The sequence below is a fragment of the Triplophysa dalaica genome, chromosome 18, assembly GCF_015846415.1.
Source record: "Triplophysa dalaica isolate WHDGS20190420 chromosome 18, ASM1584641v1, whole genome shotgun sequence".
NCBI lineage: Eukaryota > Metazoa > Chordata > Actinopteri > Cypriniformes > Nemacheilidae > Triplophysa > Triplophysa dalaica.
Window position 1 is genome coordinate 17,685,059 of NC_079559.1, and position 27,836 is coordinate 17,712,894.

Below are 27,836 nucleotides of genomic sequence, written 5' to 3' on the forward strand. Positions count from 1 at the left end.
CCCACTCTTGCATCCTCCTTCAGAATCGCAGTTACCTGCGCAGAGACATCGAGAACACAGGCGCCAGGAAAACAGTGAGTGCGCACCTTACCTTCATTGAAGGAGGCGCGTACGTTCCGGACGATTGAGTCTCCGATGACCACAGCGTTGGATTTCGTCTCGCAGAGGGCGGCATAGCGATTTCTCCTAGAAATCTCGAAGACCGGTGGCGGCGGTGGGGGAGAGTTCATCGCTCCGGTCCTGGATTTCGCCTCTCGCCGTGCGTGTGCAGGTGCAGGAGTGAAGTTCATTTCGGCTCGTCGTGCTCTTGAAGCCTGGGATCTGTGCATAGAAACACACGGAGTAGAAGCGATAGGAGTATTACAATCACGTCGAACACTTACCGCAGCTTTGCGAGCGTCAGCCCTGGATGTTTCGAGCGCTGTTTTACGTTCTCGCAGACGTGTTTGCCTCTCGAGTAGATCGTGGATCTGCTTCTCGAATGCTTCCAGTTCTGACTAAAGTGCGAAGAAAGATTCATCATCTGCACTCAAAGGTAACGTTAAACACATATCTGAATCATTAGCCATTAGTGGTGTCATAATGAGAACAGTGAGTTAAGCAGTAGAGGCAATATTCTGAAACTAAAGGCTGGGAATGCTAACAGCCGGAGTGCTAATAGCGAATGGTCATACAAAACAAATTTATCTGTGCGTTATATGACGATATTTGGTATGTGATACACTTAAGGATAGGTTTAACCCTCTGTGAGTTATCAATTTAGAACATAAATATTAAGAAATAACAGGAATAAATGATATATTTAGAAAACGTTTGACGGAGCAAGTTCAACTCTGTGTCAAGTTTTTGAAAAGCGTAATATAAATTTGTTCATGTTAAATCATTTAACTTAATCTATTACAGTTCAGGGTACATGACTGATGCTTGTTCTATCAAAGTATAGCATTGCTAAGGATCTCCATTTCCCATCATGCTTTGCATGGTACTGGATAATGAGAGTTAATGTAGAAATACAGAGTTATTTTAAGGATTTTTATTAAGATTAGAACAGCATGAGACTTAATAATGTTTAATATTTTGTTCTCTTGGCATTTAAAAGGGTTTTGGTTAACCTGTAAACCGTATCCAGCAATGATAGTTTGCGACACATGATGAAGGCTGTAACAACTTCAAGGAATGGGAAGGAGGCGGTCACCGGTGAACGTTCAACAACTTAAAAAAAAATTAAACAAACCAGAAAAACAAAAGTAAAATGCCGGCAGCTCCAGCACAGTCGACTGCCGGCCACACAAACATAATGAAACATAACAAAATCTAGGCCTGGAACTCTCTCGTCATCGCTCGTCCTTTTATGCGTCCAATCTCCTCCAAAGAGATGCAATACCCCTGCAACACAGCTGACACTCATTATCATCACTAGCTTTATTCCCTCAGGGCGCACGTCCCGCCTTGCTCGTTACAAACGCATTTGATCAAGCACAGCAGAATACACCATCTGACCAATCACATGACACTAGGCTATGGGATAGAATGGGGTTTGATTAATATTACTTACTATTAAAATGCAGTAACCATTAATATTTGGTTTCCTGTAGCTCATTGGTAAGAGCAAGGTTGTGGGTTCAATCCCAGGGGATTGAACATACCTAAATATAAATGGATATCTTACTGTAATGTAAGTTGCTTTGAATAAAAGAGTCTGCCAAATGCATTAATGTAAATGTATTAACTTCTCGACAAGCCGCCAAGCCCAAATTCTGGCTAATGGGGAACCCTTGTTCAAATCTGGAAGCAGATCTACTTATCCTTTGCGCACGATCAAACCAAACACACTCTTGGTGTGTTTGATTTATCGGTCAGCTCGTGCTGAGAAGGCAGGAATTTATGGTTATATCAGGAGAAGATTGACACCTTTTTCAAGAGAAATCCTGTAAGTGAAGTTGAAAGCTGAAAGTTGAAAAATGTTGACATTAAACAACAGTAGCCTATTACCATTAGATATTGTTTGCATTTATTTCTTGATATTACTTTTTCAATATTCACTGAGGTTTGCTAGTGCCACAGCTGTAACTGTTTGACCCCTACCCTTTACCACTGCACCATTGTTTAGGAGAGGAAGTTGCTGAAGGCATCAGTTTCAGAGAGAGCACAGGAATGTTCACAGGTGAGCAATGAAATGAACGTTATAGTTTGTGAAAGAGGTCTATGAAGGAAGAAAGGCCGTGTGTGTGTGTTTGTGTCATGGGTGGTGCTTATTTCCATCCCAGGTGCATCCCTTGTGTATTTTCAGAACATTCCAGAACCTAGGTGAAAAACCTTCTGCTTATTTGCAGCGATTGCATGTTGCATTGCAGACCACTATGTGCCGTTGTGAAGTGCTTAGCTCAGAAATTAATAAGGATCTGCTTAAACAGTTTTCAGAGGATGCTGGGAAAGCACCTTGAAATAATTCACCCCTCTCCTTTGCTGAGCTAATGACAATGATACATACTGAGGAGAGCAAATATACTTCAAAAAACGTACGGAGGAAACAACATTTGGGATATTCTAAGCAGCGTGTCATAGTACAGTCTCAAACAGCCACTGGCATTGTGGCCGAGCTAAAGGCCGTCCAGTCCGTGACATCTAGTAAACAGTTCCACAGAGTGGCCGAAACAGAACCTGCCCCAGACATTTCTCTTGAGTTCAACTTTGGCAATTTCGATTCATTTGGAGGAGCACAAAGAGAGGATATTCAGAGTTCTTAACAGGCTTAAGGAATACGGTCTGAAACTTGCCCCAGAGAAATTGATCTTTGCGCAAACCTCAGTTGGTTATCTTGGACATGTAGTATCTGACCAAGGAGTGCAAACAGATCCCGATAAAGTAGCAACTGTCAAAACCTGGCCGATTCCCCTGAATTTAAAAGAACTTCGGGGCATTTTAGGATTTGTCGGATATTGCCGTCGCTTTGTCAAGGATTTTTCCAAGAAAATCAAACCCTTGAATGACCTAACTGCAGGATATCCCCCTACTCGTAAGGGCAGTAATTCAGTTAACAATGGACATTACCGAAACCCCAAGGATTTCTTCAACGATAGATGGACAACTGCTTGTCAGGTGCCAATTGATCTGATCATTGAAGATTTCACAACTGCTCCTGTATTAGCCTTTGCTGACCCCAAATCACCATATATTCTACATACTGATGCATGTACATCAGGATTAGTCGCCGCTCTTTACCAAGAGCACAACGGACAAGCCAGAGTAATTGCTTATGCGAGTCGAGGCCTCTCAGCCAGTGAATCCAAGTACCCGGCTCACAAACTTGAATTCCTAGCGTTGAAGTGGGCAATCACAGAGAAATTCCTGGATTTCCTTTATGTCAGCGGTAGTAGTGACAGACAGTTACCCTCAAACCTATGTTCTTACCACTGCTAAGCTTGACGCAGTAGGTTATAGGTGTTTAGCAACACTCTCCACTTACAATTTCAAAATGCAGTACAGCTTTGGGAAGCAAAACATTGACACTGATGGGTTGTCTCGGTGACCTCATTCAGACCTCCTTGTAGATGATGCTTCTCGCGATGAGCATTGTCGAATACTTAGCCTCGTTGAACGCCTAACTGCAAAAATTGGTGAACAAGAGGTCGATAGTGATGTAGTTCGAGCCATTTGCGACAGCCGACTAACTCAACGGTCTGAGTACTCACACGGATCGCTAAGAGTTCCATGATTGAGTCATGTACCGAAGGAGGAACGTAGCTGATAGGGACAGATAGCAGTTGGTCTTACCTGAAAAGTTAACATCAATTCGGACGTCCTCAAACATCTACACGACGACCTGTCATATGGGCATTGACCGTACTCTGGACTTGGTACGAGCCAGATTCTATTGGCCCAAGATGGCTTCAGACATAGAGCAAAAGATCAGAACTTGTGACCGGTGCATGTGGAGAAAAGCCCTACCTGAAAAGGCTGCACCGTTGGTGAACATCTTAAACAATCATCCCTTGCAACTTGTATGTATGGACTCCCTTACTATTGAACCCGACCGTAGCAACACCAAGGATGAGTTGGTAATAATTGATCATTTTACCAAGTACGCCCTAGCTATCCCTACCCCCAATCAGAAAGCAAAGACCGTTGCAAAGTGTCTGTGGGAGCAGTTTATGTCATTGGGGCTATCCCGAATGTCTAAACAGCGTTCGGGGCCCTGATTCTGAGTCACACCTGATCAAAGAGCTGTGTGATATACTGCTGGGGAGCAGAAGGTAAGAACAACCCCAACAATCCGAGAGGGAACCCTGTTGAATATGCTGGGAACCTTGGAAGCCAAGGAAAAAAGTTGCTGGAAAGAGTTTGTAAAGCCACTGGTACATGCTTACAACTGTACCAGAAACAAAACAACCAGGTTTGGTCCTTACAAACTAATGTTTCTGGAGTGACAACCGAGGATGTCAGCGGGTTTAGCGTTTGGATTACGGAAGGTTAAGATGGATGTGACACACTTTGAATATGTGAAAAACCTCAAGTCGAGTATCGAAGAAAGTTTTCGAATTGCAGCTGAAAATTCCAAAAAGATGGCAGGGAAGAATAAAGCTAACTGTGACAGACATGTAACAGCATCAGAATTGAACAAAGGCGACAGAGTTCTCCTGAGGAGCGTCAGACTAAGAGGGAAAAATAAACTTGCTGATAAATGGGAGGGAACAGTTTATGTGGTAGTATGCCAGCACGGTGATATACCTGTATACAAAATATGCCCTGAGTCCCAGACGGGTCCTATTCGGACATTACATCGAGATCTGCTGCTGCCTTGCGGAACCCATTCCTCTGATGTGAGCCAACTCAAGTCACAATGTCCAGCTCCTAAGCCCAAGACTCGCAGCAAAACAGTCTGTGAAGATAATAAGAAGATCCCGAAGAAGATACTCCCGATTCAGAAGAGGAGGTTTACTATCCAGGGCCTCAATTTGGTATGTGTGAGCCTTTCTTAGTCCATACCTCAGAAGTGATGCAACCTGGGAAAGAAACCCTTAACCAATCCTTGAAACCAGGATTTCCAGGTGAAATACATGAACCCTGTGTCCCTGGAGAAAACGTACCTGCGAAGTCCTGGAAAAAAACTTACCTGCGAGCCCTGGAGTCCAACCCGAGAGGGAAGAAACTGTCAATTTGACTCCATCAACGTGTCATTTCGACACGTCCCGTCACGGTTGAAAAATAGTTCCGAAATGAAAGTTGAACCGACGTCTTTGACGTCATCTGAACGTGATTTCCACGTCTTTTCTGCCCGTCCCTGGACGTCCAAATGTATCCTCTTTCGGACGTTTATTAGATGTGTAGCTGCTTAATATAAGCGTATATATAAGAATGCGTTAAATATAATCAAACTCGCGTTGTGTAACATCGTGCAAGGCAAGCAATTATGTATTAAGGTTTACGTGTCTTAAATTGACTTAAGTTCTAAAAAGGTCCAAAATCGGTCCGGTCTGACCTGAACGTCTATAAAACGTTTCAATCACGTGCACATCACAAACAATAACACTTTATTTGTGGATTTAGGCAAAATTTAGTGTTTTAATTTAGCACAGCATATTTTATAGTGAACATCACATTTTTGAATGGTCTTCCATTTGTTTGACAGCTACTATTCAAACAAGAAAATAAAAATAGTAGAATCTCGAAAGCAATGGAGTTTAACATTGATGTTTAGCAGCCATTAATCAAACATGAAAATGACAAAAGTACAGTATTACAAAAACATGACACTACTTTAGTCCATTTTTTTCAAAATGTTTACTCATTTTCTTGGTCCCCGACCACCGGCTCTTCCGGGAGTGTGATTCATGTGTTCCACCATTAATGGTTAAAAGTCAGAGCTATGGCACTACCAAATTATTTCCTAACAGTCTTGTATTACTGTTAAAACAGCCATAAAACAAGTATCCATCAACCCCAGTGTGCTTCAGGTGATCTGCCATTGCTGCATCAAAGTCTGAATCTGTTGCATTTGGGCTACACCTGTTCACAGCATCTGAGTGAGAGAAAAGAATATGAATATTAAAAAAAGTAGAAAAAAGATCAAAGGCAAAATTTGAGGTAAATTACATTAATTTATTTAGAAAATGTCAGATTATCCCACAACTAAATTTAAAATACATACAAGATTGTAATTAACATGTGTTACACTTTATTCTTCTCTAGAATAACCGAATGTCAATAAAAGTTACTAATAACACTAGAATAAATTTATTTAAGGGTAGCAAAAGCACCTGATGAGTACTGTACTCCATGCTGTTCGTTTTGAAAGATGAACTTCAGCAAATAGCTGGTATTCTTGATCATGGCAAGTCTTCATCTTCTATGAAGAGTCTAGATTGTGACAAAGAATATATGTTAGATTAGCGGTGCCCTTGAGAAAGACCCTGTAAACTTTGTAAAAGTGGTATTTCTGGTAAAACCTGATGTTCTTACAGAGAAGTCCACTAAATAGAGAAAATAAAAATTACATAAATGAAAAAATAGACAAGGAACAAGAGATTTTTGCAATGTCATAAGGCCAAAATTACCTTGAATTACATAGTATAGCTTTGAATGGCTTCACCATAAATGCATTTAACGTGATTCTGTGAAATAAATGACTCCGGATTACTTCACCTCAGAAAAATTACAGTTTTGTTTTCAGATTTGTTGCTGTCACTATGGTTCTTTTGTTTACTACCCAAATATTTGTATCTACACAGAGAAAGAGATAGAGAAAAACAAACAAACACAAACTACATCCGCACAAACACACACATTCTTTGTCACAATGCAATCTCTTAATAGAAGATGTAGACTTGCCATGTTCCAGAATGCCAGATATTCACTGAAGTTCATCTTTAAAACCGAAAAGCATGGAAAATATTCCTTTGGAATCCTGAAAGAAAAATCTGTTCATTAATACGTACACACACCTGGACACATGACTACTTCTAAACTGAATGTGACACTTGCTGTCACATTTTGTGTTTAATACAAACAATTAGGGCGGATGTCCCAAAGGAAGAAGGTTTGGAACCCCTGATTTATTTACACATTGTTCCTGTAGTTGCATGAAATTACTCAACTTAATGTTAATTGTAACTGACACAAAACACAGCCAACGTTAGCTCTTTACCCGCCAGCCTTTACAAAAAAAGTTCTGAGCCAGCTTCAGCGTTTTTTTAACATGTTCTCTAAACTTTGATGGCTCACAAAACATTTTCTGTAATGAATAATAACTTGTCTTTGGCAGTGAACGGTTGATTTTTAAATGACAAGATAACTGTGGCAGGGAACGAGTTAGCAGTTTGGGGGATTGATGATTTTGCTATCAATATCCTAGCAAGAAGCATTAACGTTACACAGCACAGCTCAAGTGTAGAAACTAGCGTAACTTTAAACTACCTTTTAGCCTGCTAGCTAATTTCAGCCAAACACAAACTACATGGCAGTTGACAATGTGCGCAACATTTCTTTCAGTTCCTTCGTGTCCAACAAGTAAGACTCAACCACATTAATAAAACTAAACAAAATGCACTTACCCAACAGTAGTATTTGTATAACTCCGTCACTTTTCGAAATAAACCACACCGCCATTCCCGAGTCTTCTTCTTCTTTAGAGTTTATTGCTGATGGTAAATCAACTGAAGGCGCATTACCGCCACCAACTGGAGTGGAGTATGAATCACCGATTTTGACAGCACAGTTTTGGCAATCATCCACTTTAAATTGTGAAAGCAGATATTATAACATTATATATGTAAATGTGTCATTTAACTAAGATGAATACAAATGATCGTGTATTTAAAAAAAAGATTTCCTGCTTTTTGCAATGGGTGTTGTTTGACGTGTAACGTCAACGGACGTCTATCACAACATTTTTATAACTAATTGGGCACTCAAATGAATCATTGCAGTATTATGCAAGGTAAGCACAATTTATTTTGCTTATTTCATAAGAACTTTACAAAGGGTCACGATGGACTAAAAATGCACGTGTAGAGGACGTCACAAGAGGACGCCCTTTCAACCGCTTCAATATTTATATAATTACACGTAGCTAAAGTCAAAGTAACAATCATACATGCAACCCATAGAGATCTGTTGACATGTACAAATGTATCTCAATGCATTTTTAGGAAATGTTATATGTCACATATTTTTACCGGTTTATGCCGTCCTACCGCGACTATTTTAGGCCAGGGACACGACGTTGCCGTCGGACCAATGTTTGTTGGGCTGGGTCAGTTTAGTCAGCGAAATTACACCTAACTAATAAGTGTAGTAACGAAATGAAAAATAATACATGTAATCTATTCCATACAGATATGGTTTATAAAGGATAAGAACCAATCTGTAATAAGTTGCAATAAATTGTATTTCACTTTCAGCCTTAGCTGCTGCGCAGGTGAGCAGCCAATAGAAATAGACTAGGTCGAGTTGACTCCGCCCCACGGAAGCATCTCGGAAAAAAGAATAATAGAGAGACAGCGTGAGAATGCACAGAGAAACTTGCGCAAGAAGTTGCGAAGCATCTTAATCGCTTACAATTATTCTTAGATACCAAATTTTTCGTGCTGGAATTCAAATTCAAAGTAGTAGGCCCAATATTGCGTCATTCTCCGTAACTCCGAGGGAGATTAAAACACATGTTACATGAGGGAATCTAGAATCGAGTAAAGATGGCAAGCCACCCACGAGACAACCTGAGACATCTAATCTTTTGTTCTTTGGATATGTGGATTTGAAGTATTTTATTTCTTTTGATACTGGAACATTTCTGCAAGAAATTAAGGAAAGACACCTTTCTTCTTCTGGGGGTGTAGACCCCACTACCCAACTGGCAACACGAGCAACTGCATCACCGCTTTCGGCCACTGGCATGACAACATCACTCAAAGTTTCTCCATCAGGGCCATCTGAGAAATCATCAGAGTCGCTGAATTCAGGTTCAATTTCATCTGCCCTAACTGGCAGGAAGTTAACTTGAAGTAGTAGGTTTCTGTGAACCACCTTTTCTTGACCAGTGCTAACATTACGCACACGGTAAGTGTGACACTGAGGATTTGAAGCAACAACAATGTAAGGGGTAGAGTTCCATTTGTCTGCCAATTTTCTTCTTTCACGTTCTCCCTTGTTTGCCAACAAGACCCGGTCGCCAACTTCAATTCTGCAACCTCTCATATTGCGGTTATACATGTCCGCCTGCTTCTGCTGACTGGCTTCAGCATTCTTTTGAGCAAGAGTTAAAGCTTGTTTCAGATCAGCTCTTAGGTGTTTCACATATGCATCATAGCCGGCAATGTCATTGTCTCTTTCTACACTGCTGAACATAACATCCACAGGAAGTTGGGGAATCCTTCCGTACATCAAATAGAATGGAGCATAGCCTGTTGTCTCGTGTGAAGTACAATTGTAGGTGAACGTCAATGTTTGTAACAGCTGCGGCCATTTCTGCTTGGCTCTTGGTGGCAAAGCCCTCAACATCCCACCCAGAGTCCTATTGAACCTCTCGGCCTGACCGTTGCCCATGGAGTGATAGGCAGTTGTCCTGGACTTCTTCACACCCGCAACTTCCAACAGCTCATGAATCAGACGGCTCTCAGAATTCGCCCCTTGGTCCGAATGGATTCTGTCTAGAAATCCATACACGCAGAAATACCTATCCCACAAAATTCTCGCCACTTGCTTTGCCGACTGGTCGTTCCAAGGAAAGGCATGGGCTAGCCTGGTAAAGTGGTCAGTTACGACTAGAACATCCACAGTACCACCTTTAGAGTTTTCCGCGGACCAAAAGTCTATGCAAACTAATTCCAGCGGGCTTGATGTTTTAATGCTCTCCATTGGTGCTCTTCCCTTCAGGCTCTGGCGTCTTACTCACAACACACCGCTCACAACATCTAACGTGATCACGAACATCACTTTCCATCTTTGTCCAGAAGAACCGCTGTCTGGAGAAGGATAATGTCCTGCCCTGGCCTTGATGTCCAGCCTCGTCGTGGACTTCCTGCAGAACATGCTTCACTAAGAAATCTGGAACAACGTACTGCAGCCTCCTCTTGCCGGTAAGATTATCTTTACTCACTCTGTATAGGACACCATCAACCCTCTTGAGTTTTCCCCACTGTTTCAGAGTTTTTGGTACTTCAAATGTTTCTTTGGCTCTTTCACGCCTGGATGGCCTCTTCCCTCTATCCACGTAGAATAGCACTCTCGATAAAATGGCATCACTTTGCTGTCTCTCTTGCAAATCTCTTGTAGAGAAAACTGGCAGGGCACTGCAACCTGGAGGCAAGTACTGCAAGGTATCCTGAGTAAGCCACTTAACAGCTCTGTCGTGAGCACCGACTTCCCATTCTGCATGGCCATCAAGGACTGCTGCAACTTCAGCTATGGTAAGAGAGCAATGTTTCGTGGCTTCAAAGGGGAGATTTTCAACTTTACAGGTATCTGCAATTAGTCTGAAAACATCTTGGATGACACCTTCCTGCACTTGCTTTGCCTCATTTAGCAAGACACTGTACGGTTCAGAAATCAGCCTCTGACTAACACATTGACGGATGAATGGTTGTCTACTCAAAGCATCTGCAACAATATTTTTGGTACCTGGTATATAGTGTATACTGAAATTGTAAGGTGCGAGTTTGAACACCCACCTCTGTTCACATGCATCGAGCCTGGGTTTGGTTAAGATGTGTGTTAACGGATTGTTGTCTGTCCAAACTGTAAAATCGTGCCCCTTCAGCCAGTGAGAGAATTTGTCGCAGACAGACCATTTTAAGGCCAAAAACTCCAGTTGGTGTGCATGATACTTGGCTTGTGCACGTGTGAGGGCCCTACTAGCAAAGGCAATGGGACGTGCCTTAGTTTCACCCACCAGTACTTGCGACAGTACAGCTCCCAACCCATCCATATACGCGTCTGTGCACAAGATAAAAGGCTGAGTAAAGTCGGGATGAGCCAACACGACTGATTCCAGCAATGCTCCCTTTAACTTTCTAAATGCTTAAACATGTTCTGGCTTCCAATCTTCAGGGTTTTTTTCTGAAGAATGCTGTGCCTTTTGCGGGGACATTTCTCCCTTTCGGTGCAGCCGTTAAATTAAACAAGGGCTTCGCAATACTGGAACAATTCGGTATAAACTTTTGATAATATAGCGCCATTCCTAGAAATTATTTGATATTCTTTTGCGAAGGCGTTACACCATCCAACATCATGAGGTCCGCTTCTGAAATAGCAGTTATTGCTCTGACTTTATCCGGATCTGTTGCCACTCCATTCTGGTCGATGACGTGTCCCAGGAACTTCACGCTCTTCCTTAAAAAGTGGCACTTTTTAGGAGCCAACTTCAGTCCATGTTCGTTGAGCCTTGTAAACACCAACTCAAGCCGTTTGATAGCTTCCTCTTCGTTCGGGGCATACACGAGCAAGTCATCAAGATAAAATAGTAGTGTGAGAAGATTCTGATCTCCAAAGATGTTGGTCATGAGCCTCATGAAACTAGCCGGACTGTTACAGAGCCCTTGTGGTAGGCGATTGAATTCGTAAAGGCCCATAGGAGTTGTAAAGGCGGTGAACTTCTTATCCTCTTCTGACATGATGATGTTATAAAACCCAGAGGTTAAGTGCATAGCACTAAAGATGGCGTTACCTCCCAAGGCCGCTAAACAATCCGCCTGGTGAGGCAAGGGATGGGCATCCTTAAAACTCCTGGCGTTCAGCCAGCCATAATCCACACATACCCTGAGATCTCCGTTTTTCTTCCACACCAACACAAGCGGTGAGGCCCACTCGCTGTGTGATTTGCGTATTATCTACTGTTCTTCCATTTCAAAAAACACGCTCCTCAACTTCTGATAATGAGACGGAGATACACGGCGGTATGGGAGCCTAAATGGACGACTGGTTGACAGATGGATGCGGTGAACAAACTCATTGGCTTTGCCACAATCCAGTTTGTGCTTGGAAAATACATTCTCATGCTTCCCAATGAGCTGCACCAACTGGTTCTTCCAATAGGAGGACACCTCACATGCATCGATATTCAGGTCACTTAGGTTGAGTTTGCACAAGCTTTCATGGATGTTGACACCAGACCATGTCTCTTCGCCTCCAACAGCACTAGTAACACTCTGATTCTGCATGTACATAGTTTCATTACTCTCCATGCAGGAATATGCATCACGGTCCTCAACTGCGACAGCAGGAAACACGTCAGCTATTTTTGTGTTTCTTTTCAAAGTGACAGGTTTGTCCAGAGGATTAATGACCCTGACTGGGACCCATCTGTCACCAGACATGTGTGCAATGACTCTTCCCACTAAGATGCCTTTCTTATGGGTTTGTGCTTTGGGGGGGGTTCTATGACTATGGTGCTGCCCATTGAAATGGAAGGAAGGAAGCTTTGCCCATACAAGGTGTTCTTGACAAGCCGAAAAGTCACAGCCTGAGCCAGTTTTGCAGTGCCCACAATGTTAGGAATAGTGTCACCTTTCCATCGGATGGAGCCTGACAACATGTTCAGAAACTGCTCAATATCAGTTTCACCGGTGGTTTCAGGCCGATTTATAACATTCCAGTATCTGGGAGTTTTCTTAAGTTGGGTAAGCAAATACTTAATGACATTAGTCCCCAGAATCAATTGGTCTCTCTGGCCAGGCGCTACTAATGTGGGGACGATTACCAACTAGCTGTAAACATCCATCTTCAGCTGGTGAGTTGCTTTTGGCTTGACTTTGACACCACCACAGCCAACAAGAAGGACATCTGTATGCAACTGGTCTGATTGAATAAGGAGCCCTGTGCTCAGCAGGTCACGTTAAATTTCCTCGTTAATTGTACATGCCATAGATCCACTATCCAGTAACGCTTTAACTGTGACTTTGTCATTTATAACAACTGTAGTATAGAACAGACTATCAGCCTTTTCCAATTTCATGGTATTCTGAAATAAGACTGAACTGTTAGCACCGGCAGACTTGCAACACTCTTCGTAAACAGACATGTCATCTTCCATGGTGAGGGTTTGACTGTTAACACTCACATAGTCCCCTCCCGTATGCGAGCTTGCTAGTTTCCCTGTAGGGGCTGGCTGTTGGGGGACAAGGCAGCCGGAGCAACGACTTTGTGACAATCCCTTTGCTGGTGTCCGATCTCAAAGCACGACAAGCATCTCCTCTCACTCATGCAGTGCGAACGGGTGGAATGATTCTTATCACCACAGACTCTACAGGAGAAGTTTCGCCATTGAGAAGCTCTTGGTTGTGAGACAGGAGAGTTTTGGCTCGTTCGTTCCAGTACTCTTTCTAACATACTTAGCTCATAGACACGCTCAAGGGTGCCAGCTTCAGAAGTTGTAGGTTCAACGGCCTTTGTGGAAGTAACAGTGCATCTACATTCAAACATGCTCCCTGAACATCAACATGATGAGGGTCAGCTGACACTTTGGCTGTTGCGACTTGAATTATGTTTGCTTTATGTGCAACTTTAGACATTTTCTTTAACTGGGTTTCTCTTTGGTGTTCATCTATTGCCTCCTGAATATCATTGACAGACCATTTACTTATGGGTTTACATTTGAACACGCTAGATAATTCAGGGTCAGGACAATTCCGGATGAACATCAGAGCAATTTCAGAGCTCATGTTTTTAAACTGACCACCTTGTTTTCGGAGGTGGCTATCTGCCATTTCTGCAGCTGCATTTAATCTGACCCAGAAGTCAACAGGACATTCATTTGCTTTGGGACAGGTCGCATAAAAATCAGCAAGCGGTTGACATGAAGCAGGACTGTCACTAAAGTAACGCTTCAACTCATCATAGATAGTTTCAGAGGAAACATGTGTACTAGGACTACTCTTAAGTCTAACTTTGACAATGCTCTTATCTCTGCCTAACAGGTGGCCCAGGATCTCATTAGCTTGGTCAGCTTCAGCGCAGTCTTTTATCCGCAAATACAAATCCATTAGCTCAATCCATTCTTGGACATTGTACCTGTCTATCCCATCACCTCCAAACATAGGGGGTTCCTTAACATCTGGTTTAACGACAAGGCTGACATTAGGGAGGCTCAAGCCTGCATTGGAATGCTCAGGTCTGACGGAACTTGGTTGGGGTGAAATTGTAGAAACATTTGTATTGCCCGCTAATAGCCGTGAAGCAATTGAGTCTCCAATCTGACTGCCTAACTCACAAATTAGATCACGTAGCTGCTGTGTGAAATCACCATTGTTATTGTTTGGTGTGGAAGCAGTAGGTTCAGTAGTGTGATTTCCTAATGGACCAGGTGATTCAGGGCTGTAGCCTAACACTCTTGGTTTACCCACAACAAATTCATTGCTTTGCAATACCCCTCTGCCTCTACCAAAACATGGTGTTAACATATCAAAGTCTCTTTGTGCATCAGCCATGATAAAATCTTACAGCAGTAACAAGAGGTAAAAAAATTTCCCCCTGCAATTATCTTAAGATGTCAACAAAATATAGAGGGAAAATAACAGTTCAATAGTCCAGTTTACATATGAGCAGACTAAAGTGAGCCTCTCCAGAATGTTTTTTTTGTTACCACAAAAACTTTGGCGACCTTGGTTCCCTGGCCTTCATGTATGGCTATCCCACGCCACAGGCACGCTGTTCAACTCCGTCGATCGGCTGTGGCTGATTCGGACACACTGCACAGCTCTACACTAGCTTGCCTCCGTTACACTCACCCCCCTAAACCTCACTCCCAATCCGGGTCACGGCACCAATTTTATGTAACGGTTTTACTCTGGTTGTGTTTTTCAATGCTGAAAATAGAAGCCACGACAAACTGATGGGGTCCCAGTTTTATTGGACCTGTAGGAAACACACACAGGGCACAATATTATTTCCAGGCAATTCTCTCCACTCCACTCACGTGCACCACCCTCGCCAGAGAAGTGAGAGATCACCTAACCCCCACGGCACACAATGTGCTTCTAACAATGACAAATCAACACATAATACTACAGGTAAAACAAAACTAATGTATAAACACTGAAATGAATCAAAATAAAATAAAATGCACCGTAGCAGCAATATTTCACCATGAAATATAACAATATGAATATAATCTCAACACAAATAATAAATCACAATATGAAATAATAAAATATCACTCACCACAAGCTTAAAAGAAATAAGGAAGGCATAAGCCTCTTAAACTTTGTCAGAAAATACTCAAAATAAAACGCATTTCAAATATATACATGTATATGTGTACAGTAATCACATATAATTTCAAACATACCTGTAGGAAACACACACAGGGCACAATATTATTTCCAGGCAATTCTATCTACTCCACTCACGTGCTACACAAAGAAAGCTAATCGATCACAAAGAACACACTTAATGTGTTAATTCACACTTATTTCACAAAATTCACACGTGGACATATTTAAACATTCTTGGTGTGAACTAAGTTTCAAACATATTATTTCAAAGATGATGGTAATTACCACCACTCTCGCCAGAGAAGTGAGAGAACACACCCATCGGCACACAATGTGCTTCTGAGGCGAGCCTATAGGAACCACAGCAAAAAGCAGCTAGTGTTCCGCTATTTTGTGCCCTGATGGAAACAACATACAAATGAATGATTCTTACATAAAACATCAAATATAACCAGGTTATATATATAAAAGGTTACATTGTATATCTGTAAATTTGTTTAAATAAATTTGCGATTGATGAATTGCACTTTTGGCTTTTTAAATTACATTTTTCCTGTAGGAAAAAACAGGACAATCAATTATTTTAATAAACATATAGCTTAATATAGCAAAAAAATTATTTTGTTACTAATTGACAACCTAAGGTTATATATAAAAATACTTAAGAGCAGAATTTAAAACAGATAAAAACTGTTCTATAATGTTTATATAAATCAAGTACTTACCACCTTCAGCGCAAATCATGTCCATAGCACCCCTAAATTCTGCAACAACTCCACTTAACCCTGTCTCCCCTATAACTGCACCCACCCTTGCATCAAAGACTGAGAGGTCAGTGGTTCCTTGACCACCACCAGTTGTCCCAACACTGCCTGTGGGCAGAGATTCTTCTTTTCGCTACAACTTTTATATCTGACCGTTTTTTGGTCTCTTGGACTGTGCTTGACACTAAGGCATTGACTGCTGCTGTTACCTGTTCCCATTCTACAGTCTTTCTTTTATTGGAAATGCCAGCATGCGGAGAGCCCACCAAATAAAATATTTTTTAATCTTGTGTCATGTCATGTCTTTTGCCATAATCTCCTTTTGAAACAAAGTTTGAGGACCGATATGTTGCAAAGAATAGACTGAGTGAAGAAAACTACAGTTGAAAGAAAAAGTATGTGAACCCTTTGGGCTTACTTGGATTTCTTCATAAATTGGTCATAAAATGTGTTCTGATCTTCATCTAAGTCACAACAATAGAGAAACACAGTCTGCTTAAACTAATACCGCACAAACATTATACGTTTTCATGTTTTTATTGAACACAACATGTAAACATTCATAGTGCAGGGTGGAAAAAGTATGTGAACCTTTGGGTTGAATAACTGGTTGACCCTCCTTTGGCAGCAATAACCTCAACCAAACGTTTCCTATAGTTGCAGATCAGACCTGCACAACGGTCAGGAGAAATTTTGGACCATTCCTCTTTACAAAAGTGTTTCAGTTCAGCAATATTCTTGGGATGTCTGGTGTGAATCGCTGACTTGAGGTCATGCCACAGCATCTCAATCGGGTTGAGGTCAGGACTCTGACTGGGCCACTCCAGAAGGCGTATTTTCTTCTGTTGAAGCCATTCTGTTGTTGATTTGTTTCTATGCTTTGGGTCGTTGTCCTGTTGCATCGTCCATCCTCTGTTAAGCTTCAGTTGGCGGACAGATGGTTTTAAGTTTTCCTGCAAAATGTCTTGATAAACTTTAGAATTCATTTTTCCATCGATGACAGTAATCCGTCCAGGGCCTGAGGCAGCAAAGCAGCCCCAAACCATGATGCCCCATCCATCATATTTCAGAGTTGGGATGAGGTTTTGATGTTGGTGTGCTGTGCCTTTTGTTCTCCACACATAGCGTTGTGTGTTCTTTCCAAACAACTCAATTTTGGTTTCATCTGTCCACAGAATGTTTTGCCAGTAGTGCTGTGGAACATCCAGGTGCTCTTTTGCAAACTTCAAACGTGCTGCAATGTTTTTTTTGGACAGCAGTGGCTTCCTCCGTGGTGTCCTCCCATGAAGTCCATTCTTGTTTAATGTTTTCCTTATTGTAGATTTGTCAACAAAAATGTTAGCATGTGCCAGAGATTTCTGTAAGTGTTTAGCTGACACTCTAGGATTCTTCTTCACCTCATTGAGCATTCTGCACTGTGCTCTTACAGTCGTCTTAACAGGACGACCACGCCTAGGGAGTGTAGCAACAGTGCTGAACTTTCTCCATTTGTAGACAATCTGTTTTACCGTGGACACGTGGACATCAAGGCTTTTAGATATACTTTTGTAGCCCTTTCCAGCTTTATGTAAGTCAACAATTCTTGATCGTAGGTCTTCTGAGAGCTCTTTTGTGCGAGGCATGGTTCACATCAGACAACGCTTCTTCAGAACGGCAAACTTAAAACTGGTGTGTGTTTTTTATTGGACAGGCCAGCTTTAATCAAAACATCCAATCTCATCACATTGATTGGACCCCAGGTTGGCTGACTCCTGGCTCCAATTAGCTCTTGGAGAAGTCATTAGCCTAGGGTTTCACATACTTTTTCCACCCTGCACTATGAATGTTTACATGTTGTGGTTAATAAAAACATGAAAACGTATAATGTTTGTGCGGTATTAGTTTAAGCAGACTGCGTTTCTCTATTGTTGTGACTTAGATGAAGATCAGAACACATTTTATGACCAATTTATGAAGAAATCCAAGTAAGCCCAAAGGGTTCACATACTTTTTCTTTCAACTGTATATAGTGGCCACTCTGCATCTACTCAGTTATATCATGCAAATTTGTTGAAACATACTACGAAAAGTCAAAGCCAGGCAGTGAAAGCACCCTTCGTCCAGTACTCCTTGCAATGTCCGACATTGAGAATATTGGTGTAGGAGAGAAGGGGTTGGAGAAAGGGGATTATGAACCTCATGACAGTGTTTTACATGGGTGATTAAACAAAACTGAGTCTTTGGAAAAACTTGATGATACTGTGATGCATTTATTACCCCCACAGTCTGTGGAATTGATATCCTTGTTACAGAGTTTTCCAGAATTGCTTGGAGACACAACAACGCGAGCAGATTGGGCTGAACATGATATTGATGTGTGTATTGCTTCTCCAATCAACCAACGTTATTATTGAGTGTCCCCAGAGAAAATTAAAACTGATGGAAACAGAAATCAAATACAGAATATGTTAAAAAAATAAGACCCCGATTACTTCAAATTCAGACTGGCCTTACCTGTTGAATGCAAAGTCTGATAGGTCGGTAAGATTTTGTGATGACTTTCGTAAACTTAATAGTGTGACAAAGCCTGATTGTTTCCCACTTCCATGAGTGGATGATTGCATTGACCAGGCTAGTTCTGCCAAATTGTTAACCAAGCTGGACTTGTTGAGAGGATATTAGCAGGTGCCGTTGAGTCCAAGAGCTCATGAAATTTCCTCATTTGTTATTCCATCAGGACTATATTCATACAAGGTTTTGAGTTTTGGGTTACGAAATGCACCTACCACCTTCAGCAGCTAATGAAACGGGTAGTCTCAGGCCTTGAGGGGTGTGTGGTGGACCTTGTAGTGTTTAACGATAGTTGGGATTTACACTTAAATCGCTTGGGTGCTGTTTTGAGGCGGTTATCAGAGGCCAAATTTAGAGTTAGTAGGTTATTACCGTTCCTTCTGCTGCAATTTTTATTCAGTTGTCGCACCGCTTATTGATCTTCTAAAGGGTAAGGCAAAAAATGTTTGGGCATCAAATTGTGTATTCGCTTTTGTCAATGTCAAGTCTCTATTGTGCTCTTCTGCTGTTCTGGTTTTGGTTCCGTTTAACTTTGATTCCGTTTAACTTTGATTCCGTTTAACATTCAACATTGCAATGATTCATTACATTCATGCATATACTTACTTTACACTATTGATTTCTGACTATTTCATGCTTCATTGTATTTTCTTGTGTATAGTTATATTTTGTAATTTGCAATTTCTTGTGTGTCCCCGTTTTTGATATGTCCTGTTTCGAGTCTTGGGCCATAACAATGAGCTACAATTTTTAAGTTGGTGTTACATAAAAATAGAGAAAATCTGTCTGACCCAATGTAATTTGTTAGAAGTTGTCACAACTCAAACATTTTGATGCAAACTGTTGCGTTAATTTAATTTTATTACACAATATTTTTAGAGTGAAATGTTTTATTAAAGGTGAAGGCACATGTAAATATTATGACAATTTGATTCCAAATCTACATCGGTCAGATTGACAAATTAGATTGAATATAGAATAAAATGTATTCATTATCATTATATAATTATCTGTTTTGCATATGGGGTGCTTTTTTTAAACAATATGTATTCTGTATTAAGGCACATACAGCTGTGCTCAAATTTGTTGTTACCCTTACAGCGCATTAAAACAATGGTTCATTCCTCCTGAAGAATGATGCAATTAAAAGCTATTGTATCAAGTATTATTGCATGCCTTTGGTATGTCATAGAAAAAAGCAAAAAAGTTACGGACAGAGATTAATTATTGCTTATTCTACAAAGACATTTTTAAATGGCCTGGACACATTTGTTGGTACCCCTTAGAAAAGATAATACATCATTTGATTATAGTGATATTACAATACTAATAAGTTTCCTTAATTAGTATCACACATGTATCCAGTCTTGTAATCAGTCAATCAGCCTATTTTAATGGAGAAAAGTAGTCACTAAGGATAACTGCCAACGCGATCCAAGCTGAACTTCAGGGTGAAGGTACGTCAATTTCTGACTGCACCATCCATCGCTTTTTGAGCAAAAGGTCCATGGAAGAATTCCCAGGAGGAAGAAAAACAAAAAAAGCCAGACTAGAATTTGCCAAAATTCAAATTGATCATCCACAATCCTTCTGGGAGAATGTCTTTGGACAGATGAGTCAAAACTGGAGCTTTTTGGCAAGTCACGGCAGCTCTATGTTCAAAGACGAAAAGATTAAAAGAAGTGAACACCATACCTAAAGTGAAACATGGAGGACGCTCCATTATGCTTTGGGGCTGCTTTGCTGCATCATTGGGCAGGGCACAACGAAATCTCAAGATTATCAAGGCATTCTGGAGCGAAATGTACTCCCCAGTGTCAGAAAGCTCTGTCTCAGTCGCCGGTCATGGGTCCTCCAACAGGATAATGACCCAAAACACACAGCTAAAATCACAAAAGAATGGATAAGAAAAAAACATTGGACTATTCTGAAGTGCCCATCTATGAGTCTTGATCTGAATTCTATGGAACATCTATGGAAAGAGCTGAAAGTTGCAGTCTGGAAAAGGTACCTATATCAAAACTGAGACAGCTGAAGCAGTTTGCTCAGGAATTATGGGCCAAACTACAAATCAAGGTGCAGAAGTCTCATTGAGAGTTACAGAAAACTTTTGTTTGCAGTGATTGCCTCTAAAGGTTGTGCAACCCAATTTTAATTAGGTGTCCCATAATTTTCGTCCATGACATTTACATTTTTGAATTATTTTTATTTTACTATAAAAAATCCATCCATCCATTTTCTTCCGCTTATCCTGGGCCAGGTCGCAGCAGTCTAAGCAGGGATGCCCAGACTTCCCTCTCCCTAGACACTTCCTCCAGTTCTTCCGGGGGGACACCGAGGCGTTCCCAGGCCAGCTGGGAGACATAGTCAGAATCTCTTCGAGGCAGACCGATAGTCCTTCTCCATGGCCTGACCGAACTCCTCCCAGGCCCGACTACCTCTAGTCGGAATCTCTGAACCTCGCGCACAATCTCAGGCTCCTTCCCCACCAGAGAGGTGACGTTCCATGTCCCTAGAGCTAGATTCCACGTCCAGGGATCGGGACCCGCCTTCGACTGCCGCCCGATCCACTAACCACCTGCCCCTTACGGTCCCTCCTGCAGGTGGTGGGTCCACGGGAGGGTGGACCCACGTCGCTCCTTCGGGCTGAGCCGGGCCGGACCCCATGGGGGGAGGCCCAACCACCAGGTGCTCGCATACGAGCCCCAACCCCGGGCCTGGCTCCAGGGTGGGCCCCCGGCTGTGCTATGCCGGGCGACGTCACGGTCCTCCAATTAATTGGCATCATAAGGGTTTTTGAACCGCTCTTAGTCTGACCCATCGCCTAGGACCTGTTTGCCTTGGGAGACCCTACCAGGGCATATAGCCCCTGACAACATAGCTCCTAGGGTCTTTCGGATACTCAAACCCGTCCACCACAGTAAGGTGGCAGTTCAAGGAGGGGTGTATAAAAAATCTAAATCAAAATCTGATTTCTATTACATATGGAATAAACAATGGTGGATGCCAATTACTTTCTTCAGTTTCAAGTTATTTCATTGAAAATTGTCCATTCTTATTTTTTTGTGAGGGTTGGCAACAAGTTTAAGATCGTCTGTATAAAGTGTCTTGACCATCTCGATTGCAAAAGACACTGCTGTGGACTGTCGGTCAGTGATATGCTATAATACAATTCTGGATATAGAAATAAATAGTGAATATGTAAGGCATATTCAATCCATATTCATTTAGCAACAATAATGCATGTCTTATGATGATTATATCAATATAGTAGGCTGTGGGCTTTATGGGACTCAGTCTAGTGGGTCTTTTAATTATAGTTAGATATCCTTTTTGGAAAATAAAATTGGGCATCAAACTAAATTAAATAATAATCTAAAGTAAAAAATGTATTACCACGGTAACGTAAAATAAATGTGAAACTACTAACATATATAATGTTATTTAGCATGTCAAAAAAATATGACAGCATACCAAGGATAATTATTTCATTTCTTTCTAATCAAAGCATAACTACGCATTTAAAGCCATTCTATCCATCAAGGGGTCATGGTTTAAAAAGGCATACATATTTCTACGTAAAAAAAGTTAAACATATCTGTTAAGTTTCATATACTCAATTATATTTACACATGTTTTAGCTTTGGTTAATTTCCTGACTTCAAGTTAAATAAAGTGTACTGTTGTTCAAATGTAAAAAATTACAATGAAATGTCATTTACCACGGTGATGGGTTGTTTGTTGTCTGAGCTCGATTGATCAGGTCTGATTCATCAGAGATCACAGAAACACTGACGTGTACACAGAGCACCAGCAAGAGCGACGGCCGCGCGAATCGGCATCGGAGTCGGAGAGTGACACAGCGGTAGAACCGGGTAAGAGGACTATATCTTCTGTCACTTCACATATGATATTAACCTTTCAGAGGGCTTGACGCTACGAGATTGTTGATGTTTCGTCTGATTTTTATTTTTGTGTAATGACATGACAATTACAAAAGTATGCTTTGTGTAATCTGCAATATTATTTAGTGCTAGCAAAGTTTACCCCTAGCGTTTGGATTTCCCCGGAAGTGAGTTGTCCACTTTTCTACCTTCCTGTTGGTCTTTGTAGTTCTTTTAGAATGTGTTTTACCAAGACTTTGTTCCACATTGACTTAAAAAAAACTACAACCAGTTTGTTTCCGCCTAGGCTTACGTGTGGTTAAAAGATTTAGGGGATTGTAGTTCACTATCCTGCCGTCATTGTTTAATTTCAATAGAAATGGGGGTTTCGTTAAACTACAGTAACTAGTATGCTTTGCGTCCGAAGGAATCGCTTAGCTACGGCTAAACCGATGCTAAATTAGCAATTTAGCTGGAATGTGATAATCGTAAAGCTTTTAGTTACATTATCAATAAGGATATGACAACAAATATTAAACGTTTAAACGACAAGAGTTTCTCGAGGTGGTTTTACGGTAAGAAGAGACATATTGCCTATATATACCGGAACTGAAACGTCCTCTGCCCATGTTCATTTGCATTCCTTGTACTTTTCGAGTTATACCTCATATACAAGACTAGAATCTGAATAAGAAATTTCTGTTTCGTCAATATAAAGGTAAATGTGGGGCCATCCTCAGAAACGGAAGCAGAAAACTGTTATACAAAAGCAGTAATTGAAGTACTGGTTTGAGAATCCAGATTTGGGGAGAGGCACCACACTAGGTCTTCTTAATCTAAATTGTCTTTTTGGGTTTTTATTTATTCTTCCTACTTTTACCTTACACTCCAAATCCCTTGTTGTTGACTTTTTGTCAGGTTATTGTCCCTTGGACTTCAGATTACATGTGTAGATGGGCAGTAAATAATTACTGGAAATCAGTGTTTTTTTATAAGGTTATTGAAAATTTAAAACTACCTCAGTATTACCTCAGTATTTCAAAATGGAGTCAATAAACGATAAAAGAACACACAACACCTTTTATTACACAAGTAATTGACCTTTAACTCACAGTTCATGTTTATGTTTATTTACACCACCAAAGTAAAGAAAAGTGATACAATAACAAAAAATAAGAAATCATCAAGGTTATTTATTGTAAATAAACTATTGAAAATGTGAATCTCTGGTGTGATGTTCTTCAACTGGCTTGTAAACATTATTGTACTGCATTTTTGCATGCCAGCTTTTAGGAGTTGCCCTAAACTCAAAATGTTTCCCCGGCATTTGAAGAAGTATACAAACAGTCAAATTGTGATACAGAGTATGTTTGTTTGTTTCATTTTCGCATAATAAATGGAAATCTTTTTGTTTTGTTTCAAATTCACAGACAGAATGTCAGAAGGAGACAGTACTGGTGAGTCCATCCATGGGAAACCATCAGCGGTTGGAAACTTCTTTAAACGGCTTGGGCAGGTGCGACTGTGCAAGCAAGATTCCATCACAAATTTACTAACTTGATGACAAGGTGTTACAGTGTTTTGTTCTATTATTTATTTCAGGTTTATCAGTCATGGTTGGACAAGTCAACCCCATTTTCAGCTGTCCGATGGGCAAGCACCCTTATTCTAACGGCCATATATATGATCAGGGTATATATTTTACAGGTAAACGCATGGAATTTGCTATACTGTTTGGCTGTAAATTATTTTTTATTAACATTTTGAGTTAAAAACGTTGTTAGTCAACAGATCGTCAACTTTTTTTTATTTTTATTAAATGTCCTGTGTGTACGGTTAGTCTTGTATTTGACAACAGTATCCACATTTACAGTTAAAAGTTTTTGTTTTGCACTTATTATTAGTAATACAGAATCCTAATTTTCTTCAGATAAGAATAACGCAAAGCATTCAGAGTATTTCTCTCAATTTGTTCTTATGCTGTGGTTTAACTGTGATATGTCAGCTATCATTTTGAGATTGTGCCCTATATGTTTGTGTTTCATTGATTGTAAATCAATGAATCATAATTGAAATTTAATAAACATTGTTGTGTTTGTGTGTTATTTTTAGGGGTGGTATATAGTCACATATGCTCTTGGGATATACCACCTTAACCTCTTCATCGCTTTCCTCTCACCAAAAGTGGATCCGTCATTGATGGATGATCCAGGTAAGTCTAGAACTGCCTTTTGCATGTAGAGTAGTAAACTCTTATTTTGCATCGTTAACTAAACTGCTCATGCACCTCCTCACTCTCTGATTATTAAGTGGTTATTGAGGGAGTATTTTGTTTTATATCTAGATGAAGGTCCAGCACTACCTACAAAACAGAATGAAGAGTTTCGGCCATTCATCAGGAGGTTGCCAGAATTTAAATTTTGGTGAGTTGTCACTTGATGTTTTCAAAGACCTGTGGAAAGTTTGTCAAGTGCTGTCAATTTCTTTCATGTTATAACATATTTCCTGTTAAAAGAGTAAGTTTGTACAAGATTCTACAAAATACAGTTGTTTTACTAAAAAAAACACAACAATAGTAATAAAAAGAATAAATCTGCCATTCCTTAATGGTTTGTTTCTATCCCCTAACCCTAAAACTACTTGAAATAAATTCAACACAATCCACCTGTTCTATGAAGCCAGCCACATTACACGCATTCTCCTTTAAAAGAAAAAGTAACCCATGTTGTTCCAAATCCATCTGAACTTTGTGTAATAAACAGGCATGTTCTTTTTTCTTTTAAAAATGGATTTCCAGTTCCAGTATATAAGTTAACAAATTTTGTGAATTGTATGTCACAGTAAGCCCACAGAAATGTTGTTTTGACTTTGTCTGGATTAACAGTGTTGTATTGTTACCAAGTACATATTTACTGTGTGTTAATTTTGGATGACGTTTTAGGCATTCAGCAACAAAAGGAATTGTCATCGCTATGATTTGCACATTCTTTGAAGCCTTTGATGTGCCGGTGTTCTGGCCCATTCTTGTAATGTATTTCATCATGCTGTTCTGCATCACCATGAAACGTCAAATCAAGGTTTGTCAACACAGTATATTTCTTTTGCAGGATTTTTTTTATATCTATTTTAAGTGATTTCATTGATCCAATACAGTACTGGTGTAATATACTTGATTTTCACTTATAGTGACTTACAGTGCTGTAATGAATATTTTGATGAGCATTTCCTGAGTTTCCCATTCAGTTTTGACAATGTTTTATGTTTTCTCTTTCAGCACATGGTCAAGTACAGATACCTGCCCTTCACGCATGGCAAGAGAACTTACAGAGGCAAGGAAGACACAGAGAAACCCTCTGCTAGTTAAAATTCTCCCTCCTGAAATTAAAGTTATTGATGAATAATGGTGCGTAAAAGGGGCTGAGGGTTTTTTCCCCTTTTTTCATTTTTTTTCTAGAGTAAGACAAATATCCGGACCTAATGAAATAAGATTAGCATTATAATATTTTTCTGCCTTCATTGATCTTTTGGGTTTTGGGCCTTTGAGAACTGCTGTTAATTGCCTGTGCAGAGATAAGACTTGACAATTCAGAAAGTCCTAAATATTAAGTGTGAGATTTGTCTGCATTTTGATCTGTTGTCACCATTCTCCAAACTCTAGGACTTGATAAACATAATGTTCTCCGAGAGATTTTAAGGAATAGTACACATCCGAAATTGAAAGTTCTGTCTCATTTATTTGCAATCAAATGAAATAGCTACTACTTCACACATGGAACTTGAATGAGGTTCAATGTTACCAGTAAAAAATTCATAAAGCACCATAAAAGCAGTCCTTCTGGCGTTGTGTGAACTTTACATATGACCGACCATGAAGTGTTATCTCGATTGCACATGAAAACTCCGAAGGTAGTCATATGCATTGGAGCTTTTTGCCCTTTTTAAAGCAGGACATCACCATCTACTTTATGGAAACATCAGTGTTCTGCATATTTTGGGTTCCACAAAAAATGATGTCATAGAACGACAGGATGCCCGAGGATAGAAAATGATGACAGAATTTTCATTTTGAATGACCTTTTACATTAATTAACCTCTATCTGGTATTAGAAAAGCAATGAATTAGAAGTTTTCAGTTGTATGGCAATTCATGGGAAGCAGTTTAATCACCATCCCATAATCAATCATTACTTGACCTCCATAGTGACAGAATTTAATGTCGACGCATCTGTCATGTATTTGTTGTCCTTCACAGATCGACATAAACTTTAGATTCAGTGTTCTGATGTACTAATGTGGGAGACACTAGTGATTGTAGATATACTTAATGACGTTACAACTTGCCACATGTTAATAAACTTGCCTTTTATGAACAATCGTAATTCTCTTAATGTGCTGTACATTATTTGTTAATTTTTTCTTCACCATAATCGCATCTGTTTTTGCTCTTTGTAAGCTATTATTGAATATGGAAATCTTCCAAACCGTAACCTTTGTGTTTTTTAAGCAAACATGCATTCTATTATATTGTGTTATAAAAAATATTGTGTGTTTGTTCTTGTTTTAGCATTCTCAGTAAAACCTTTCTTTCTTTTTCTTTTGCAGAGGAAACATAAAATTGAGTGCTTTAACTATTACAAATGGATGGAGAGGGTTGAAGGTTTTTTGTTGTGCGGAGCTCTAAGAACTAGTGTAGATTTTAAAATTGAAAGATTTTTGGCAACTTCAGTTACCACTGGACATGAAGATTTTCAAAACCATTTTCAAAAAGAAAATTGGGAGGGGGTGAATTCTATATGTGTATAATTTTTTTTAAACCGATTAGCATGTTTAAGTTTTTTTTGTGGAGTCTTTTCTTTCTGGCAATGCCATTTGTACTGTTAAATTAATCTTCATTGGACACAGAATCATTGAATAGGTTTGTTAATTGCTGAATAAAGATGTCTGCATGTTTTAATTTTTTTCTTGTGCTGCTGTTAAAAATGATTTTAATAACTAAATGTACATTTTTTTTCACTCCAAATGCGATTAAAAGGCTGTGTACCTTAAAGCCTCACAACTTTATTTATCTTTATGGGTTTCAGCTATAATGATTATAATGTAATAGACCTCTTCAACCTCTGTAAACTGCACTGGGTCAACTTCCTGTTTCCGTTACATAAACATTTATAAAACACATCCAAAAGTATATAACATTTTAAAATGTTATACAAATTTCTTTAATATTTAACTATATATGGAAAATTTGAAAGATACCAATTAATAAAAACTGAAACTGGAAACTAATGTTTACAACTTGCAAAGTGTTCTATGAATGACTTTTGTTTCAAATAAATGTGGTCTCCAATGTAATCAACCACTTGCAACAGTAATAGAGCATAATGTAGTGATGGGGTGTGTTTAATAATTATCAAGATTTTATGTCTTTTTAAATGTCC

The 27,836-nt window shown here is 40.0% G+C and overlaps 2 protein-coding genes across 8 annotated transcripts; one reads left to right on the forward strand and one right to left on the reverse strand.

Annotated features, from left to right (window-relative positions):
- Positions 1-5,880: 5,880 nt before the first annotated feature.
- Positions 5,881-15,512, reverse strand: LOC130407103 (uncharacterized). Of its 5 annotated transcripts, XR_008904567.1 has the most exons (4): positions 6,555-6,585; positions 6,460-6,470; positions 6,258-6,357; positions 5,881-6,019 (listed from the first exon to the last, which is right to left on the reverse strand). XR_008904567.1 is itself a non-coding variant. In XM_056729764.1 (2 exons), exon 1 carries the CDS (start codon positions 9,850-9,852, stop codon positions 8,599-8,601), a length of 1,254 nt encoding a protein of 417 aa, XP_056585742.1. In that variant the 5' UTR covers positions 9,853-15,512; the 3' UTR covers positions 5,881-6,019; positions 7,551-8,598. The 5 variants fall into 5 exon arrangements, 2 of the variants coding, with proteins under 2 accessions (XP_056585742.1, XP_056585740.1); XR_008904566.1 differs by lacking the exon at positions 6,460-6,470 and having other exon boundaries at positions 6,555-6,598; XR_008904565.1 differs by lacking the exon at positions 6,555-6,585 and having other exon boundaries at positions 6,258-6,548.
- A 6,743-nt stretch (positions 15,513-22,255) lies between these two features.
- rer1 (retention in endoplasmic reticulum sorting receptor 1) lies at positions 22,256-27,448 on the forward strand. 3 transcript variants are annotated; one of them, XM_056729981.1, is made up of 8 exons: positions 22,256-22,392; positions 23,832-23,917; positions 24,004-24,108; positions 24,514-24,613; positions 24,746-24,824; positions 25,343-25,478; positions 25,676-25,804; positions 27,004-27,448. In XM_056729981.1, the coding sequence occupies exons 2-7, from the start codon at positions 23,837-23,839 to the stop codon at positions 25,763-25,765; spliced, it is 591 nt and encodes a 196-aa protein (XP_056585959.1). In that variant the 5' UTR covers positions 22,256-22,392; positions 23,832-23,836; the 3' UTR covers positions 25,766-25,804; positions 27,004-27,448. The 3 variants fall into 3 exon arrangements, with proteins under 3 accessions (XP_056585959.1, XP_056585958.1, XP_056585957.1); XM_056729980.1 differs by lacking the exon at positions 22,256-22,392 and adding an exon at positions 22,825-22,976 and having other exon boundaries at positions 25,676-25,730; XM_056729979.1 differs by lacking the exon at positions 22,256-22,392 and adding an exon at positions 22,830-22,976.
- The last annotated feature ends 388 nt before the right edge of the window (positions 27,449-27,836 follow it).